Genomic DNA, 20,003 nt, shown 5'->3' with positions numbered 1-20,003 from the left:
ATGAAACCACATGATGAGATCATGGAGTGTTGACATCGATGTGTGTGTGTGTGTGTGTGTGTGTGTGAGAGAGTATAAATGATGATGATCAAACATACACCAGTGAAGTCAAGATGTGGGCAGTTAAACATCAACATGCAGAGGACTGATAAACTTACCTCTGATGTTCCCATTCCTGATGTTCATGTCACGATATGTAAAAACCCACAAACAGCATTTTTAAAGTGACTAATGTGTTCAGTAATATCCAGTAATGACTTTTAGTTCAGTGTTAACCATCTTTCAGAATATCTAATTTTGAGACAAGCTTTTTTTTTCAGTGCAGAAAAGACCATTAAAGATGTCATGATAAGTGACATTGTGGGTTAAAGACCGGGGGGGGGAACAAAATCATAGATTTCACCAGGATGAAAAACAAAAAATGAAACCAGCTCTTGCTAAACACTCTCTCCCTCCAGAGGAAGTCACGTTTTCAGTGCAATATTATATTTTTCTTTGAGAGCTGTTGAGCCATTTACAGAAGTGTCCTCCGCTGTCCATACCTGTTTATCCTACAGTTATTTTCCACAACAGCTACACAGGCTGGGATATATATCTCAGCGGGCAAACTGCTGCTCAACCATAGCGATGGCTGGTCGTGTGGTCTGCTTTAGTGTTGTTTTTGCTTAACAAAACCTTGTGAATTTTTTTTCCCCTCCCAGTTTTTTCTCCCCCCTTCACATCATGCAAACAATAGCACTGAAAGATAAGTTGTATACTTGGCGATGGCTGTCTTTCTGCGAGGTTAAAAAGAGTCAGCAGTCAGAAGTCTCTGCACAGGGCTGTGGCCTTACATATCACCTGTGAACGGACCTCAATTTTCCCACACCGGGGAGGCAACATTTAGCCAAAGTTAATCATTTCCACTGCCGCCAACCAGTCCACGTTAGAAGAGAAGCTACACACACACCTTTTAATTCAACTTTTGAAAAGGTGATTCAAAAAAAAAATTTGTATTTCCCCAACCATGTTTAGGAGGATTCCCTGGGTTGTTGCCGTGTTGTTGGGTCTGGTTTGTGCCGGTCCCAAGAGAGATCTTCGCCCTGGCATGACTGACCAGGATCTGTTCTGGGGAGCGGACCAGTATGACTTCTCCATTGTGCTTCCTGCGTCGGGGATGGAGTGTTTCTGGCACTTCGCTCACCAAGGAGAGCAATTCTACCTGACCTTCATGGTAGGGAGGACTGCTGCGGTGCTTTTGCCATAAAATGAGCAGATTTCTAAACGTGGGCTGCGACTTTCATTTTCGGTATAGATAGAAAAGTCAAATACACTGTTTGTTTGTTGTTTTTTTATTGAAGTTTACAGCTAAAAAATTGACTCACTTCACACAAAGGTTGCTTCTGTTTATAACCCACTGCTCCTTTCCAGGTTTAAAGCCGCCTGTCAGTAGACGGGTAATCTTTCCTACTACCACATGTAACAGAAAGCATTGCATGAGGACGCAACCGTCTTAACAAACCGCCAAAGCCGTAATGCTTTTAATATGCCTGCGAACACACTTTCTCTCCTGTGGGCTTTTTAAAAAAAAAAATTAAATGCAAAATTAAGTTTTAATAACACAAAAATACACAGAACTGTTTGCTTGCAACATAGCACTCCATACTCTACAACAGATACAGCAACACAAAAACAAACAAACAAGCAAACTACAGCATGGAAAATGGGAGCCAGGGGTATCACTTATCTTACAAATTATCTAAAGATGTTGAAAAGTCCACACGTTGAGGGTTTTAACAGCTTTGGTATTGTTGGAAGTTGAAATAGTTTTGACATAAGGCCTGACTTCATGTTCAAATACAATCAATAAAGGTTTTCTGTTACTAATTTTACATTTGTGAATGTGAAATTTGGCTTATAAAAGAGTGAGGTTGATTAGACAGTACTCATTTGTTTTAGCTCGGTCATCATAGAAGCCAAGCGATACATCTTTATACAACAAGGAGAAATCATTGCATAAATATTTCTTGATAAGTTTACACATATCTTCCCAAAATGTCTGAGTAATATGGACATGTCCAAAATAGATGTAAGGTGGTTTCATTACCGTTATCACAAAATGAGCAGAATGTCTCAATGTTATGCTTCATTTCCTCAAGATGACTTTTAGCTGGGTCATATCTATGAATTAGTTTGTAGGTTACCTCCCTTATTTTATTAATGATAAGGTATTTTAATCACATGGTCTAGACTTTTGTCCAATTGATGTTATCAACAAAGGCATTCCCGTATGGAATAATGTAAGGACTTGTAACAAATTCTTTTCTTTCTCTCCTGTAGTCTGTTTTTTGCTTCCTAAAACTTCCTGTTTTTTTCTTCTTCCTTGTCTCCCTCCTGTAGTCTGTTTTTTACTTCCTAAAACTTCCTGTTTTTTTCTTCTTCCTTGTCTCCCTCCTGTAGTCTGTTTTTTGCTTCCTAAAACTTCCTGTTTTTTTCTTCTTCCTTGTCTCCCTCCTGTAGTCTGTTTTTTTACTCCCTAAGTATGTGACAACATTTGATGTGTTACCCTTAGGCGGTGCTAACAGAGAATGATTTAATCTATGTATGTGAAGTCTGATTAAGCAACCACCATCATCTTTGTGACTGTATGGTGCTCTAGTTACTGAGCCTGGTGTTGTTTTGGAATAAAGTTTTCCTTTAAATTAAGATATTTACCTTTGAAATGTCTACCTGTTTGACTCTCTCTCTCTCTCTCTCTCTCTCTCTCTCTCTCTCTCTCTCTCTCTCTCTCTCTCTCTCTCTCTCTCTCTCTGCCTCTATGGTCTCATGTCTGTCAGCTTGTCTCTCTCGCTCTGTCTGTCTTTATTTTACGTCTGCCCGCCTGTCTTGTCACTTTTTCTCTCCTTCTCCTTCTCCTTCTCTCCTTCTCCTTCTCTCTCCATCTCTCTAGGTCCAGTGGGTGACTGGGGTCGGCCATGACAGGCACTTGTCAGTTACCGTCAACACTCCCAGCAGTCTGCTGGTGTCCAGTGTTGATGACGCAACCGGTCAGATCAACTTTAAGACTGAGGAGACAGGTCAGCTATTTTACAGGGTTTCTTCAATTTAGAAAACTGAGGGGGGGGGTGTTTGTTCCAATCAATACCATTCAGCAACCCCTGCTGATATTTGCTAGTTACATTATGTATTGAGAAATTAATAAATTACACTTGGTGCCTTGTAACAAATGAGCTCCTCTCATCAAAAATGATTAGCTGAAATATCTATTTCCCATATTACATTTGGTCTCAGCACCAAACCGAAAGGATGGCTGACCCAGCTAGGTTTTGATTTGATTTGATTTATTTTGAACGTGTAAAAAAAGAAACAACACAATAAACAGATAAAAACAAAATAATAATATCAAATTAAATGAATAATCGGAACCTGAGCAGTGCCTTGTTATTGGACTTCTGTGCGAGTCATGGATTGGCCATAACAAACACCATGTTCGAACATAAGGTAGTTCATAAGTGTACTTGGTACCAGAACACCTTAGGCCGAAGTTTGATGATAGACTTTGTGGTTGTATCATCAGATCTGCGGCTGTATGTTTATGTTTTGGACACTTGGGTGAAGAGAGGAACAGAGCTGTCAACTGATTACCACCTGGTGGTAAGTTGGATCAGATGGTGGGGAAGGCTGCCGGACAGACCTGGCAAACCCAGACGTGTAGTGAGGGTGAACTGGGAACGTCTGGCGGAGGTCCTTATCCATGAGGTCTTCAACTCCCACCTCTGGAAGAAATTTTCATGTATCCCAAAGGAGGCTGGGGACATGGAGTCTGAGTGGGCCATGTCCAAAGCCTCTACTGCAGCTGCGACAGGCAGGAGCTGTGGTCATAAGGTCATTGGTGCCTGTCGAGGTGGCAAGCCGTCAGGCTGAAGAAGGAGGCTTTTTGGGCTTGGTTGGCCCAGGGGTCTCCTGAAGCAGGTACAGGTACACCACTGTAGTCAGGTACCGGGAGGCCAGAAGGGCTATGGCTTCGGTGGTCGCAAAAGCAAAAAATTGGATGTGGGAGGAGTTCAATGAGGCTATGGAGGAGGACTTTCGGTTGGCCTCAAGGAAGTTCTGGCAAACCATCCGGCGACCCAGGAAGGGGAAGCAGGGCTTGATTCAGGCTGTGTTCAGCCAGGGAGGGGAACTGCTGACTGGATATGTTGTCAGGCAGTGGAAAGAACATTTTGAGGAGCTCCTGAACCCAGCTAACACGTCCTCGGTGGAGGAGGTAGAGTCTGAAGTTTGGAGGAAGCCCCACCCATATCCCTGGCAGAGGTCTCTGAGGTAGTTAAGAAGCTCCTTGGTGGCAAGGTGCCAGGTGTGGATGAAATTCACCCTGAGATGCTGAAGGCTCTGGACATTGTTGGGCTGTCTTGGCTGTCACGCCTCTTCAGTGTCGCGTGAAGGTCGGGGACAGTACCTGTGGAGTGGCAGACTGGGGTGGTGGTTCCCATATTTTAAAAAACGGGGACCGGAGGGTGTGCTCCAATTATTAGGGCATCACACTGCTCAGCCTCCCTGGGAAAGTCTACTCTAGGGTGCTGGAAAGGAGGCTCTGACCGATTGTTGAACCTCAGATCCAGGAGGAACAATGCGGATTCCATCCTGGCTGTGGAACAAAGGACCAACTCTTTACCCTTGCGGAAATGCTGAGGGAGGCATGGGAGTTTGACCAGCCAGTCTACATGTGTTTTGTGGACTTGGAGAAGGCTTATGACCGTGTACGGCGGGGCACTCTGTGGGGTACTGTGGGAATATAGGGTACCGGGGCAGTTGCTATAAGCCATCCGGTCCTTGTATAACCAAAGTGAGAGCTGTGTCCGTATTCTCAGCACAAAGTCAAACACATTTTCGATAGGTGACAGTCTCCGCCAACGTTGTCCGTTGTCTCCAATTCTTTTTGTGATATTCATGGACAGGATCTCAAGGTGCAGCCAAGGTGAGGGGTATGTCCATTTTGGGAACATCAGAATTACATCGCTGCTCTTTGCAGATGATGTGGTTTTGTTGGCTTCATCAGAGTGCGACCTCCAGCGCGCACTGGGGTGGTTTGTAGCTGAGTGTGTAATGGCCAGGATGAGAGTCAGCACCTCCTAGTCTGAGCCCATGGTTCTCTACCAGGAAATGGTGGATTACTCCCTCCTGGTTGGGATGAGTTGTTGCCTCAAGTCAAGGAGTTCAAGCATCTCGGGGTCTTATCCACGAGTGAGGGTAGGATGGAGCAGGAGATTGACAGGCAGGTTGGTGCAGCATCAGCAGTGATGCGGACGTTGTACCGGACCGTTGTAGTGAAGAGGGAGCTGAGCCGGAAGGCAAAGCTCTCAATTTACCGGTCAATCTTCGTTCCAACCCTCACCTATGGTCATGAGCTTTGGGTAGTGACCATAAGGGTGAGATCGCAGGTACAAGTGGCTAAAATTAGTTTCCTCCGTAGGATGTCTGGGCTCAGTCATAGATATAGGGTGACGAGCTCGGACATCCGGAGGGAGCTTGGAGTAGAGCCGCTGCTCCTTCGCATCAAAAGGAGCCAGTTGAGCTGGTTCAGGCATCTGATTAGAATGCCTCCTGGGCGCCTTCCTTTGGAGGTTTTCCAGGCACGTCCAACTGGGAGGAGACCCCAGCCAGGGCAGACCCAGAACTTGCTGGAAGGACTACATGTCCAATCTGGCCCGGGAATGCCTTGGGATCCCCCAGGATGAGCTGGAGAGCGTTGCTGGGGAGAGGGACGTCTGAAGTGCCCTACTTAGATTGCTGCCACTGTGACCCCACCCCAGAGAAGTGGCTGATAATGAAATGAGATGAGATGAGATGAAATTAACAATAAACCTATACAACAAAGTCAATAAACAAATTCTCATAAACGACACAAATTAAGTATTACATGTTCAAAAAGGAGTAGGAGTAAGTGTGCGCTTATTTATTCCTACCCTTTCTCCTCTATCCATTAATTAATTCCTAATATTTTATCTTATATACAGTTTATAAACAATTATCCCAATTCTATGTATAACCCAAATATCACTCTGTCAATGATATAAAACCGAAACAGTTATCACAACCCTTCCTCATCCCTATACCGCTTAAAATAAATTTTGTACATCTTTTTAATCTGGATGTTTGCACTTTGCTCGAGTTCCACATCAAAACCCTTCCACAAATCCAAAAAAAAGTGTGACACTTGTTCTTCTCCGTCTGTGTAGGGTTCTACCAGATGTGCTTCAACAACTTCCACAACCGATTTGGCACCATGCAGGTCTTCCTGAACTTTGGTGTCTACTATGAAGGCGCTAAGGACACTGCATCACAAAAGGAGGAAGAGAGGAAGATGAAAGAGCAAGCTGGAAAGGACCTGAACAACACACTGACTACCATAGAGGTAAAGGCAACTTTTTTGTTGCCTGTTTTACAGCTGTCATATTCTCCTCTGAGACCACTAGTTTCTGTAGCAACAATCGCTCCCTCTCTCTGCCTACACACTATCTACCTAACTCTCCGTCTCTCTCTCTCTCTCTCTCTCTCTCTCTCTCTCTCTCTCTCTCTCTCTCTCTCTCTCTCTCTCTCTCTCTCACTCTCTCTCACACACACACACACACACACACACACACACACACACACCCCAACTCAGCTTTTAACTTTGTACTTCCCTCCTAAAACCCCACACCCTTACAATGAGTTCACTACGAGATAAAAATTTGGAAAATTAAAGTGATTAGATATTTGTCCAGATAAAATAGCAACACTTAGGGGGTCAGAAATTTCCTAGTAATAAGGTGGTAATTATCACTTAATTTCTTAGAAATAAGGTTGAAATTACCTTGTAATTTCCTAGTAATAAAGTTTTTACAGGTAATTTTACAGCTAACCATAACCCTAACCCAAATTACAAGGTAATTTCAACATTATTTCTAAGAAATTACATAATTACCACCTCATTATTAGGACATTACTAGGTAATTTCCGAGCCCCTCCAACCCCCTAAAATAAAGTGTAACCGATAATATGATATAATATAATATAATATAATATAATATACTAATATATAATTTGCCACAGAGTTCAGTGCAGGGAGGTGAGGGTGGTGGGAGAATCGTACATGTCTCTTAGACAATTTTCAAAATCATGTTCAATTCTTTTTAAGACCTTAACTAGGAAGAAATAATACCGTTTCAACCACAGAACACACATGAAGTCAAGTATGCCAAGTACAGTGCATCCGGAAAGTATTCACACCCCTTCACTTTCCCCACATTTTGTTATGTTACAGCCTTATTACAAAATGGATTAAATTCCTTTTTTTCTCATCAATCTACACACAATACCCCATAATGACAAAGTGAAAAAGGTTTTGTAGAAATTTTTGCAAATTTATTAAAAATAAAAAACTGAAATATTGCATGTACATAAGTATTCACACCCTTTACTCAGTACTTGGTTGAGGCACCCTTGGCAGCGATTACAGCCTCAAGTCTTCTTGGGTACGAAGCTACAAGTTTGGCACACCTATATTTGGGGTATTTCTCCCATTCTTCTCAGCAGATCCTCTCGAGCTCTGTAAGGTTAGACGGGGAGCGTCTCTGCACAGCTATTTTCAGGTCTTTCCATAGATGTTCAACGGGGTTCAAGTCTGGGCTCTGGCTGGGCCACTCAAGGACATTCACAGACTTATCCCGAAGCCACTCTTTTGTTGTCTTGGCTGTGTGCTTAGGGTTGTTGTCGTGTAGAAAGGTAAACCTTCGCCCCATTCTGAGGTCCTGAGCGCTCTGGAGCAGGTTTACATCAAAGATCTCTCTACTTGATGCTGCCACCACCATGCTTCACTGTAGGGATGGTATTAGCAAGGTGATGAGAGGTGCCTGGTTTCCTCCAGACATGATGTTTGGCATTCAGGCCAAAGAGTTCAATCTTGGTTTCATCAGACCAGAGAAACTTGTTTCTTATGGTCTGAGAGTCCTTTAGGTGCTTTCTGGCAAACTCCAAGCAGGCTGTCATGTGCCTTTTACTGAGCAGAGGCTTCTGTCTGGCCACTCTACCATAAAGGCCTGATTGGTGGAGTGCTGCAGAGATGGTTGTCCTTCTGGAAGGTTCTCCCATCTCCACAGAGGAATGCTGGAGCTCTGTCAGAGTGACCATCAGGTTCTTGGTCACCTCCCTGACCAAGGCCCTTCTCCCCCGATTGCTCAGTTTGGCTGGGCGGCCAGCTCTAGGAAGAGTCCTGGTGGATCCAAACTTCTTCCATTACGAATCATGGAGACCACTGTGCTCTTCGGGACCTTCAAAGCTGTAGAAATTTTTTTGTACCCTTCCCCAGATCTGTGCCTCGATACAATCCTGTCTCGGGGGTCCACAGACAATCCCTTTGACTTCATGGCTTGGTTTCTGCTCTGACATGCACTGTCAACAGTGGGACCTTATATAGACAGGTGTGTGCCTTTCCAAATCATGTCCAATCAATTGAATTTACTACAGGTGGACTCCAATCAAGATGTAGAAACATCTCAAGGATGATCAGTGGAAACAGGATGAACCTGAGTTCAATTTTGAGTGTCATAGCAAAGGGTGTGAATATTTCAGTTTTTTATTTTTAATAAATTTGCAAAAATTTCTGGAAAACCTTTTTCACTTTGTCATTATGGGTTTTGTGTGTAGATTGATGAGAAAAAAAGGAATTTAATCCATTTTGTAATAAGGCTGTAACATAACAAAATGTGGGGAAAGTGAAGGGGTGTGAATACTTTCCGGATGCACTGTATTTCCCTTTTTTCAATCATTTCAACGAATTTAGGCAGAAAAAAAGGACATCTATAGAACATCCTATGATGTTTTGGCTTACTTGTGGTAATGTTCTTGGTTGAACTTGAGCCAGGGGAGCAGGTTCACAACTTTCCAAACAGGTATGAGTCCTGTGTACACTCTTAGAAAGCTCAGTTTCAAGATGACTTTGAACACTTAGCTATTAGGATCAGAGAAAGAAATGTTTCATGGGTCAAAGGTCAACCCACAAATTCTGCTGCAGTCTGTTCTGCTTTTAGAACTTTAATAAATAAATGCACAAGCATGGCCAGAAAATCAAAATCAGATTACTATTTAAAAACTGTGTTGTCAGAAAATCTCAGTAATCCTTCTAAATGTTAGAAGCAAATTAAATCACAGTCCTGTTCCAGTTCTTCTTCAGGTCTCCCTGAACCCCTACTATGAACAGGATTCCACTGAAAATTTGAGCAAACCTCTTAAGGATTTTTTTGTTATGACAGTTGAAATATGAGGAAATTAGGATTCTTATAACCAAACTGTATATCTGTTAGTGTTGTGACGTGCCAAATGTAGATTCAGCTGATTTTCCCTACTACTACTACTACTACTACTACTTTTGGCTGCTTCCGTTAGGGGTCGTCACAGCAGATCATCTGTTTCAGTATGGAAATCTGATTTATGATCCACATATTTGATTTGGCAAAGATTTTACATCGGATGCCCTTGCTGACGCAACCCTCCCCATTTATCCAGGCTTGGGACCAGCACTAAGAATGCACTGGGCTTGTGCATTGTGCAGCCTTGGTGGCTGGGTTTAACTTTCTCAAAAACTGTACAGTAAAATAACTCCAATGTTCACATGGTTATAGTCAGGGTCATCCTGAACAGGATTCCACTGAAAATGCTAACAAACCTCTTAAGCTTTTTTTTAAAATTGATTCCCCCCCTTTTTTTCCTCCCCAATTGTATCCGGCCAATTACCCCACTCTTCTGAGCCGTCCCGGCTGCTGCTCCACCCCCTCTGCCGACCCGGGGAGGGCTGCAGACTACCACATGTCTCCTCCGATACATGTTGAGTCGCCAGCCACTTCTTTTCACCTGACAGTGAAGAGGCGCCCCCAAACCAACCAGAGGAGGCGCTAGTACAGCGACCAGGACACATACCCACATCCGGCTTCCCACCCACAGACACGGCCAATTGTGTCTGTAGGGGACGCCCGACCAAGCCGGAGGTAACACGGGGATTCGAACCAGCGATCCCCGTGTTGGTAGGCAACGGAATAGACCACCACGCCACCCGGACACTCCTCTTAAGCATTTTTTAAAAACTGTGTCCCCGCGACCCTGAGAGCAGGATAAGCAGTTTAGATAATGGATGGATGTACAGTAAAATCAATGTGTTACAATGTCCTTTAAGGTGATTTTCCCTGTACGGTAATGTAAAGTGAAAGTACTTACAAGTTTATATGGTCATAGCTAGGAACATTTTGAGCATTTACATTGTGCTTCTCAGCAAACCTATAATGAAAACGGTTTTATAAAATTAGGACTTACATCACATCATACATTAAATAACAGAGGTTATTTAACATATGATCTGTGTTATAATGTCACTTTAATTTGCTATATAAAATGTAAGAAAGGATTGCTGAATTGCGACTCTCTCGTCCTTTTTGTCCACTCCAAGCACCTGTAATACTTGACCGCAATGGGGGGTGAGCTTTATAACGCCCCTACATTGAAAAGATGCACTCTACTAATTTTCACACATCATAGATTTGAAGTGACCAATCAGGATATCTTGCAGGTGGGAGGCTGTGAATTCAGGGGTGCATGCTGGGTGTTTTCTGTCAGTCAAAGCCACCATTGATTGACTGAATGAACAGTCAATTGAAATGCAACTGGGGGGAACTGAACAGTTAGGCCACAGTGATGCACTCGTTCTTTCAGGAGACAATAAGACCGGGCATTTAGTAGATGCCTTTTTCAAGAGCGATAAATATAAGTGCAGTGGAGTAAGTTTTAGTTGTTTTTCAGCTCAGCTAATGTCTCCACCAGTTCAGCTGATAAAATCGCCTTCTGTGAGGGTGGAAAAAGAGATTTCAATCTCAAGAGACTTCCTGGTTAAATAAAGGTTAAATAAATAAAAAAAAAGTGTGACGTAGCTCTGCAGCCCTCATCGATGTGGGTTTGAGGGCTGCACTTATGGAAAAACTATTAACTACTAAATGCGGATGAGGCTGAGATGTGATAAAGAGCAATGATGTATTTTCATTTGCTCGTTCATATGCTCTGCGTATGAATCAATCGGTATTGTAGCCCTTTGTGTGCATGAGAAGCATTTATGTTTCTCAGACTTCATGTGAGAGTCGAGCACCTTAAAACCCACCGTACTTTATTTAAATGTTTTCCCACACATTTTGCACTTTGCTTCACAGGAATCAGTTGGATTTTTTTCTGTCCTCGAACCAATTTTTGTTGAATTTACATTTCCCCATTGTCCCACTGTTAATAGTCTCCTCCACACCTAACGTTTTTCTCTGAGTGGAACATTTGAAGATGTACACTCAAAATAACGGTCTCAAAGATTCTCACTTGAATAGATGTCTGTTAAATTATTATCTCTCACTGAACAAAGTGACACAGCGACGATTCAGCCTATCAGCTAGTGCATTTGCTGTAATACAAAGAAATACAAGAATGACTCTAGATCCCACAAAGTGAAAATAGAAAGGGGTGACAGCCATGGGTAGTTGTTAAGTCTAGGGTTAAGGTTAGGTTGTAGAGGAGCTCAAGCAGGAGTCGTGACAACTTTCTCGTTCGGCTACACAACGTCCACCATTTATTCCTTCCACCATTACAACAACAACAAAAAACCCGCGCAGCGGAAGTGTGTCACTGTAAACCCGAACCGAGGAAACAGCAGCTGTAAACTAACGTTCCTACTAGCTCAATAAGGGGAATTATGTATCCCCATAACCACTACACATGTCCCCCCAGAATTCGCCTTAATACGAAAAGTCAGTGTGGCGAGGGGGACGGATCTCTCTGCCCCAACGGCTCCACTGAACAGGAACTGGGGGCTGGTTAACCGCAGGTAAAGCAGCAGAGTCCTCACAGCTGGACAGGGGGAAAGGAAGGGGCTGGGGAAGCAGGGGGCGGCTCGCCGGGGGAGGGGGGCAGAGCCGGGGGGCGCCCCCGCTGTGGGGGCAGGGCAAGACCAACAGGGCGGTCTAAGTCAAGGTGAGCAGGCTTGAGGCGGTCCACAGATACCCGCTCCAGCCTGCTGCCAACCTCCACCACAAAGTGCTTATCTCCAGTGTCCCGTACCCGAAATGGGCCGTCGTAGGGTGGCTGCAGTGGACCGCGGTGCGCGTCGTGACGGATGAAAGTATACTCTGCCGACCGCAGCTCCGTGGGGACATAGGACTGAGAGCCGCCATGCTGAGAAGTGGGGACCGGTGCAAAAGCCCTGGCTTCCTCCTGCAGCGCAGTCTGTTGGCATCTGGTGGACCAGGGAGCTGTGGCGGTGGGGAGGAAATCCACCAGGACCCGAAGTGGCTGTCCGTAGACCAGTTCGGCGGATGAGGACTGGAGGTCCTCCTTGGGAGCCATCCTGAGCCGAAGCATGACCCAAGGCAGTTTGTGGACCCAGCGGTCGTCCTTGAGGGTAGCCCGCAATGCGGCCTTCATCGAGCGATGGAACCTCTCGACCAATCCATTCGCTTGAGGGTGATATGCTGTGGTGCGATGGAGCCTCACCCCTAAACCTGCAGCGATCTCCTCGCAGAGCGCTGAAGTGAATTGAGGCCCTCTGTCCAAGGAGAGGTCAGATGGGGTGCCAAAGCGGGCGACCCAGGTTCCGATGAACGCTCGGGCAACCTCAGGCGCTGTCGTGGACGAAAGCGGGACGGCCTCTGGCCATCGCGTGGTCCTGTCGACCATGGTGAGCAGGTATGTGAAACCACGGGAGGGGGATAGGGAGCCTACCACGTCCACATTCACGTGGTCGAACCTCCTCTCAGTTACCGTGAAAGGTATCAGGGGCGCTTTGACGTGCTGGAGCACTTTGGAGCGTTGGCACTCCACACAGTTGTCAGCCCAGTACCTCACATTATTTTTGAGTCCATGCCAGACAAACTTTGCCGCCACCAACCTCTGTGAAGGCTTTCTGCCAGGGTGAGACAGCCCATGGACTGTGTCGAAGACCCGTCGCCTCCAAGCCATCGGAACGACTGGTTGGGGCTGACCCGTAGAGACGTCGCACAGGAGCGTGGTGCCGGCGTCGTCGAAAGCCACATCCTCCAACTGCAGCCCTGTGTCGGCAGTCCTGCATGCCTGCACTCCTGGGTCGGCGACCTGGTCAGCCGCCATCTGGCTGTAGTCGAGTCCCAAATGGGCGGCACCAGCGATGGCCCGGGAGAGACAGTCAGCGACCGGGTTGGACTTCCCAGCGACATGCCTCACGTTGGTGGTAAACTCTGAGATGTAGGCCAACTGTCGCTGCTGGCGGGCTGACCACGGCTCTGCCACCTTGGCCATCGCAAACACCAGCGGTTTGTGATCGACGAAAGCCGTGAACTGACGGCCCTCCAGTAGGAAACGAAAGTGCCTAACAGCGAGGAAAAGGCCAAGCAGCTCACAATCAGAGGTGCTTTATTTGCGCTCTCTCAGGTTCAACTGCCGGCTGAAGAAGGCAAGTGGCTGCCACGCACCGCTCACCCACTGCTCGTAAACCGCGCCGACAGCGTAGTCCGAAGCATCCGTCGTGATGGCAATGGGCGCTCCAGACACAGGGTGTGCCAGCATCGCCGCGTCAGCCAGGGCGGCCTTCACATCCTTAAAAGCCGTGTCCCTCTCTGCAGACCAGTCCACAGCGTGTTTGGGGGCTGTGCCCTTCAGAGCCTCATATAGGGGGCGGAGGAGATCGGCAGCCTGGGAGATAAACCGGTGGTAGAATCACACCATGCCAATGAACTCCTGGAGGGACCGGGCCATGTGTGGGCGTGGAAAGTCTGCGACCGCCTCCACCTTAGATGGAAGGGGGGCCACCCTGTCCTTGGTGACCCGGTGGCCCAGGAAGTCGATGGTGCTCAGACCAAACTGGCATTTGGCTGGGTTAACTATCAACCCGTGCAGGCTGAGTCTCTCGAAAAGGGCTCTGAGGTGGGACAAGTGCTCGGACACGGAGATGCTAGTGACCAGGATGTCATCCAGGTACACAAAGAGGAAAGGCAGGTCCCGCAACACTGAGTCCATGAGGCGTTGGAAGGACTGCACAGCGTTCTTAAGCCCAAACGGCATGCGCAGGAACTCGAACAGTCCAAACGGAGTTGTCACAGCCGTTTTGGGGACATCAGCGGGATGGACGGGCACCTGGTGGTATCCATGGACGAGGTCCACCTTGGAAAAGATCACTTTCCCAGCCAGGTGGGCGGAGAAATCTTGGATATGATGGACCGGGTAGCGGTCCGGTGTTGTTGCGTCATTGAGCCGACGGTAGTCACCACATGGACGCCACCCACCGCCAGGCTTAGGCACTATGTGGAGGGGTGAAGCCCACGGGTTGCTGGAGCGACGGATGATGCCGAGGTGCTCCATGTTCTCAAACTCCACCTTGGCGACGGAGAGCTTGGTCGGGTCAAGGCGCTGAGCTCGGGCGTGCACCGGCGGGCCGGTGGTGACGACGTGGTGCTCAACCCCATGTTTGGTCGTAGATGACGAGAATGTGGGCTGAGTGAGGTCAGGGAACTCGGAGAGAAGATGGAGAAACACGTCCTCATTGGAGAGCATGCTGGACAGCCTGACGGAGCCTGTATCGCTGAGTGCACACGCGTGTGAAGCGAAGGTGACGGCGTCAATCAGGCGTGGATTCCTGACGTCCATCAGCAGCCCATGAGCACAAAGGAAATCTGCACCGAGGAGGGGAAATGCCACGTCGGCGGTGACAAAATCCCAGCTGAACCGCTGTCCATTAAAACACATGTCAATGTGCCTCGTGCCGTACGTACGGATAGAGCTGCCGTTAGCAGCTTCCATGGGAGGGCCGTGAGCGCCCGACAGCGCGTCCACACTCGATGCAGGTAGACACTCCTCTGCGCCCCAGTGTCGCATAGGAAACGCCGCCCCGAGATGGAGTCTCGCAGGAAAAGTAGCCTGTTGTCCTCCACGCCGACGCCCATGGCCACTAGTGAGCGCCGGCCTTGGCGTTTCCCGACGAGCTGAAATTGCACGGGGAGGTGCACTTTTTCGCCTTGGCCCCGAACTTTGCAAGGTAAAAGCACAGGCCGGGCTCCTGTCGCCGACCGGGGGTTGCCGCGGCGACCACCATGGAGTCACCCCAGGTGGTGGCGTGTGGGGGTGGGCAGGGGTGAGCGCGGACGCGCAGTGCTGCTGTTGGCTGGCCAGGAAGAACTTGTCAGCTTCTTCAGCTTGCTTGCGGCAATCGGTAATGCTGGTGTTAGCCAAAGCGGTCCGCACCTGAGCAGGCAGTTGTCACAGAAACAGTTGTACAAAGAGGAAATCAGGTGTGTGCGCCGGTCCCAGCAGATTCAGCATTTTGTCCATGAGCTCGGATGGCTTGCTGTCACCCAAGCCTTGCAGAGAAAAGAGACGGTGGGCCCTCTCGGTGTCGGAGAGTTCAAAAATCTTCAAGAGGTGATCTTTGAGCCCCTTGTATTTGTCTACCGCCAGAGGATTTGTAAGGAGACTCACCACTCTAGTTGCAGTCGAACACCCGAGCGCCGATACCACGTAGTAGTATTTAGTAGCATCATCCGTTATTTGGCGGATAGCAAACTGCGCTTCCGCCTGGGCGAACCGTGTCGTTGCCGATGACTCCCAGAACTCTGGCAATTTGAGAGAAACCGCGTTGATTTCGTCAACCATGTTCGTTCAAAAGATTGTCTCTGATAACTACCAAGAGACAAACGTCGGGGTCACCAGTGTAGAGGAGCTCAAGCAGGAGTCGTGACAACTTTCTCTTTCGGCTACACAACGTGCACCATTTAGTCCTTCCACCATTACAACAACAGCGGAAGTGTGTCACTGTAAACCCGAACCGAGGAAACAGCAGCTGTAAACTAACGTTCCTACTAGCTCAGTAAGGGGAATTATGTAGCCCCATAACCACTACAAGGTAGTGGTTAAGTATAGGGTTAAGGTTGGGTAGTGGTTAAGTGTAGGGTTAAGCTTATGTAGTTGTTAAGTGTAGGGTTAAGGTGAAATAGTGGTAAAGTGTAGGGTTAAGATTAGGTAGTGGCTAAGTGTAGGGTTAAGGTTAGGTGTTGGTCAAGTGCAGGGTCAAAGTTAGGTAGTGGTTAAGTGTGGCGTCAAGGTGAGATGGTGGTTAAGTGTAGGGTTAAGGTTAGGTAGTGGTTAAGTGTAGAGTTAAGGTGAGATAGTGGTTAATTGTAGGATTAAGGTGACATGGATTGTATATTTTGAAAGCATTGCTGGTTGGCTGGGCATAGGAACAGTACCACCCCTTTCTACCTTCACTTTGAAGGATCGAGCAACAACAAAATACAAACGTATGTCTGTGGTGACATTATCACCAAAAAGCCAAGCGTTGCACAGGTTTTACGTGTTCACGTCACCTGGCAGTGGTTGGTCCACCGGAGAGGAAAGGGGAAGCTTTTTCTTTAGTGGACCAACCAGAGAGAAGCCGTGCTTGGCCCAACAAAGAAAGTATAGTGACACACGGTAGTCTCAGATGTTTGGGGACGTCAGCTCTGCTAAAGCTCTGTGCAAGACGTTGTGCAGAACTGTAGAGGGGCAGAGGGGGTGGGGCAGCGACCGGGACGGCTCGGAAGAGTGGGGTAATAGGCCAAGTACAATTGGGGAGAAAAAGGGAGGGAAAGCCCCCCCCCAAAAGATACTAATCTAATGGCGAGTGAAAATCTTCAACATTACCACTTTAAATAATAGCTTTCAATATCAAATATGACTGACTGCTGTGAACTTTAACACTTCCATGCTGAAAAATACGATGTGAAACCTTAACATTTGAAACTCTGTCTGAAGACATCCACAGTTACTATGATGGTAGTAGCAATTAGTAGAAATAGTAGTTTTTGTAGTTATAGGTGTAGCAGTAGTTGCTGGTGTAATGGCAACAGCAGAATTGTGGCAGCTGTTTTTGTAGTAATAATAGTTGTAATAGCATTAGCATTAGGAGTAGTAGTAGTGGTGCCATTATTACTAATTTTAGTTAGGGTGTCATGGTGTCATACTGTATTGTTATCATCCATTTAACCTAGATCTGTACTTGTGTTTCCAGGAGACCTCCCATAGGGTGGTGAGACACGTGTTCCACATGTTCCGCTACTACAACTTTGGCCTAATGAGGAAAAGCGCTGACTACTACCTCCTGCTGTCTAACTCTCAGTATGTGATGTACTGGTCTGCAGCACAGAGCCTGGTCATTGTTGTGGCCGGCTACCTCCAGCTTCACTTCCTTAAGAGACTCTTCAACAGCAAACCCAGTGCAGAGGCAGAGAAGCCATGCTGCTGACACCCTCACAGACCATTCACATAGTTTCATTCAAACAGAGGGTGAACTCCTTCCATGCCTCTGCTGAAGCTCAATAAAACAGTTTTACAGTGTCATCTCATTCCAGTGGATTTCTTTAACAGAGTGTAGAGTACATCACTGCTGTACTGTATTAAAGTGCCGGTTGTTCTTTACTTTAATGTGAGGTTTCCATCAGTGCATTTATCTTCTGACTTTTGCTTCTTAAAACCTGTTAAAGCTGAAATTCGTAACATTTCTCCATTAATAAATTGTTATCTTATCTATCTGGACCATCGAGTCAGGTTACATAATAATAAATGTCATCCTTACCATGGTCGGAGACACTCTCCAGTCTTCATATATGCTGTTGAGGTGTTTTGGCTGGGTAGGATGAACACTAGTGCAGCAGCAAACATGTACGTGTTGGGGAAAAAAAAGATTGAAATGTGATGCTGATGTGGCGATGCTTCTGTCAGACAGACAATCAAAATAACAGAACGATGCGGTGATGTACTTTGAAGACGTTTAGACTGCCTATTCCAGCTTTGGTCCGAGAATCTCGTTTTTTTACACGGGTGCAGACTACTTACTGATAATCTGACAGCACATGAGCCACATCGGCTGCTACATTTTGCTTGTAGTCTGAGAAAATCAGATTCAACAGGTCCATTTCTCTCTGGTCCTGCATTCGACTAGTATGTCCAACAGAATCGCCACATTGGATAAAATATTGCAAAACCTTAGGTATATAAATCTCGCTGAAATGTGTCAAATATACCATATATTTGTACTGCACATACTCTACTGTACATGGCAAAGCATGATGGCTTAGTACTCAACACTTTCACCTCACAGCAAGAGGGTCCCAGGTTTAGTTCCAGTTCATCTGTGGGGAGCTTAGATGTTCTCCATTTGTGTGTGTGGCCCCTCTGGGTATTCTGGTTTCCAGCCACAGTCTAAAGCAGTGGTCACCAACCGTTTCAAGCCTAAGATCACATCCCAAGTCCAAATGTAAACCACTATCTACCACTTGCAAAAAAATGACGGAAAAAAACCCCAAAAACAAACAAACCCACAATGTAGTTCCACTTTGACACTTTATTTTGTTACCTGTCAGTCATAAGGCAATTATTTTTGTTTCAAAGCGCCTATCAAATATTTGTCTCCCAACAAGATCACGAGCCAATTATAATTTAATTATGACTACAGGCAAAGCTGTCATGGTCTGTGATCTGGGCTCTCCCATCCTCTGATTGGTGGCTTAGTTCACCTGCGTCCGTGTGCCTGAATGACCCTGATGGCCCGGCTTCACTCACCTCCCCCCTTCTCCGATTGGCTGTCCGGTTCCTGCCCTGTCCTGCGCACCTGCGCCCAATCTCCTTGGTTGGCCTCCACGGGGGAGGGGTATATATGCCCCTTGGCTGCGCTGCTCTTCGTCGGGGCCTGAGGGGGGGGGGGTGTAGTCCCCCGAGGCTGGCCGAACAGGACGAAGGATTGGACGCGGAAGTGTGGTACGGCGGCGGTCTTTCAAACGTTACACATAGCTGTCAATGGTAAAAGGTTTACACGTGAGTAGAAATAGGGAATCGTTCGATGGATCTGAGAAGAAACGGAGGTTGACATCGGGAAAGAGGGATTTCTCCGATAAACATGGGAAGACCTGACAACAGCGGAAAACCACGGCGGGTAGGCACAGCTACGCTGTGAATGGGCCAGAGTGGGGAGATTCAGAGGGAGATGAGTGAGGCCAGTATGGAAGTTAGCCTGGAACCTGAAAGAGAGAGAGAGAAAAGCGAGGAAATGACTCTGAAGTTGGTGCAAAGAAACTTAGGAAAGTGACGACTAGCGCCGAGGGAAGAAGTAGTGAAACGGGGGATGAGGGAAATGACATCAAGGTGATACTCCGGTTCAGCGAAGAGAATGGTGTTCAATCTATGAGCCCAGTGAAGTTAACTACGATATTAAAAAATAGGGAAGTGGTAAGTGCTAGCCACGTTGAGAAGGGAAACATGGAATAAGGGAGTGATATGGGGAATACCAGTTGAAGTAACCATGGACGAAATAAAAGCACATTTGAAAGGTGGGAGGCTGAAAGAAGCACGGAGGCTGCATGTGTTCAGGGAAGGGGTGAGGACAGATGGCGAAAGCGTACTGTTGGAGTTTGAGGAAGAAATCCTCCCACAGAAAGTGGTGCTAGGATACATGGCCTACTCTGTCAGGGAGTATGTGCCAAAACCTGTAAGATGTTTTAATTGTCAGAGATTTGGACATACCGCTATGACATGTAAAGGAAGAAGAAGGTGTGCTAGATGTGGTGAGGATCATGAGTATGGACAATGTGGGAAAGGGAAACAACCAAAATGTTGTAATGAGGCAGCGTCCGAGTGATGTCACAGCATCGCTGTCGCTATGGACGCGTCACAGGAAGTCAGACATGCGGAGCACGTTAGACAGTACAGCATGGCTGTGTTTACAACACCAACTCACGTATATGCTGCCATATATCTGATAATATTAAATTATGCAAAAAACGAAGAGAATCGGTCTTTCGGTCGTGACGTCAAAATGCCTCTGATCCTTGGAAGATGGCGCCCGGCGTCGCGTTGCCATTAGAAACGGCCCAAGCCGGAAAGACCGATTACAACAAACTGCTTACTTCTAATTAGTCCATGGGCCAGACGATGTTTCGGTACACTCAAGGTGGCAAAACTTACTTATA

At 46.8% G+C, this 20,003-nt stretch overlaps 1 protein-coding gene across 1 annotated transcript; it reads left to right on the top strand.

Annotated features, from left to right (window-relative positions):
* Window positions 1–936: 936 nt before the first annotated feature.
* On the top strand, window positions 937–17,392 carry LOC130114017 (transmembrane emp24 domain-containing protein 6-like). The gene is made up of 4 exons (XM_056281740.1): window positions 937–1,213; window positions 2,930–3,056; window positions 6,219–6,394; window positions 17,051–17,392. Exons 1-4 carry the CDS (start codon window positions 1,007–1,009, stop codon window positions 17,282–17,284), a joined length of 744 nt encoding a protein of 247 aa, XP_056137715.1. The 5' UTR covers window positions 937–1,006; the 3' UTR covers window positions 17,285–17,392.
* The last annotated feature ends 2,611 nt before the right edge of the window (window positions 17,393–20,003 follow it).

Source organism: Lampris incognitus, chromosome 6 (genome assembly GCF_029633865.1).
Source record: "Lampris incognitus isolate fLamInc1 chromosome 6, fLamInc1.hap2, whole genome shotgun sequence".
In the NCBI taxonomy this organism is placed as follows: Eukaryota; Metazoa; Chordata; class Actinopteri; order Lampriformes; family Lampridae; genus Lampris; species Lampris incognitus.
Note: the sequence above shows the minus strand (reverse complement) of the source record. Positions and strands in the feature narration are given on the sequence as shown.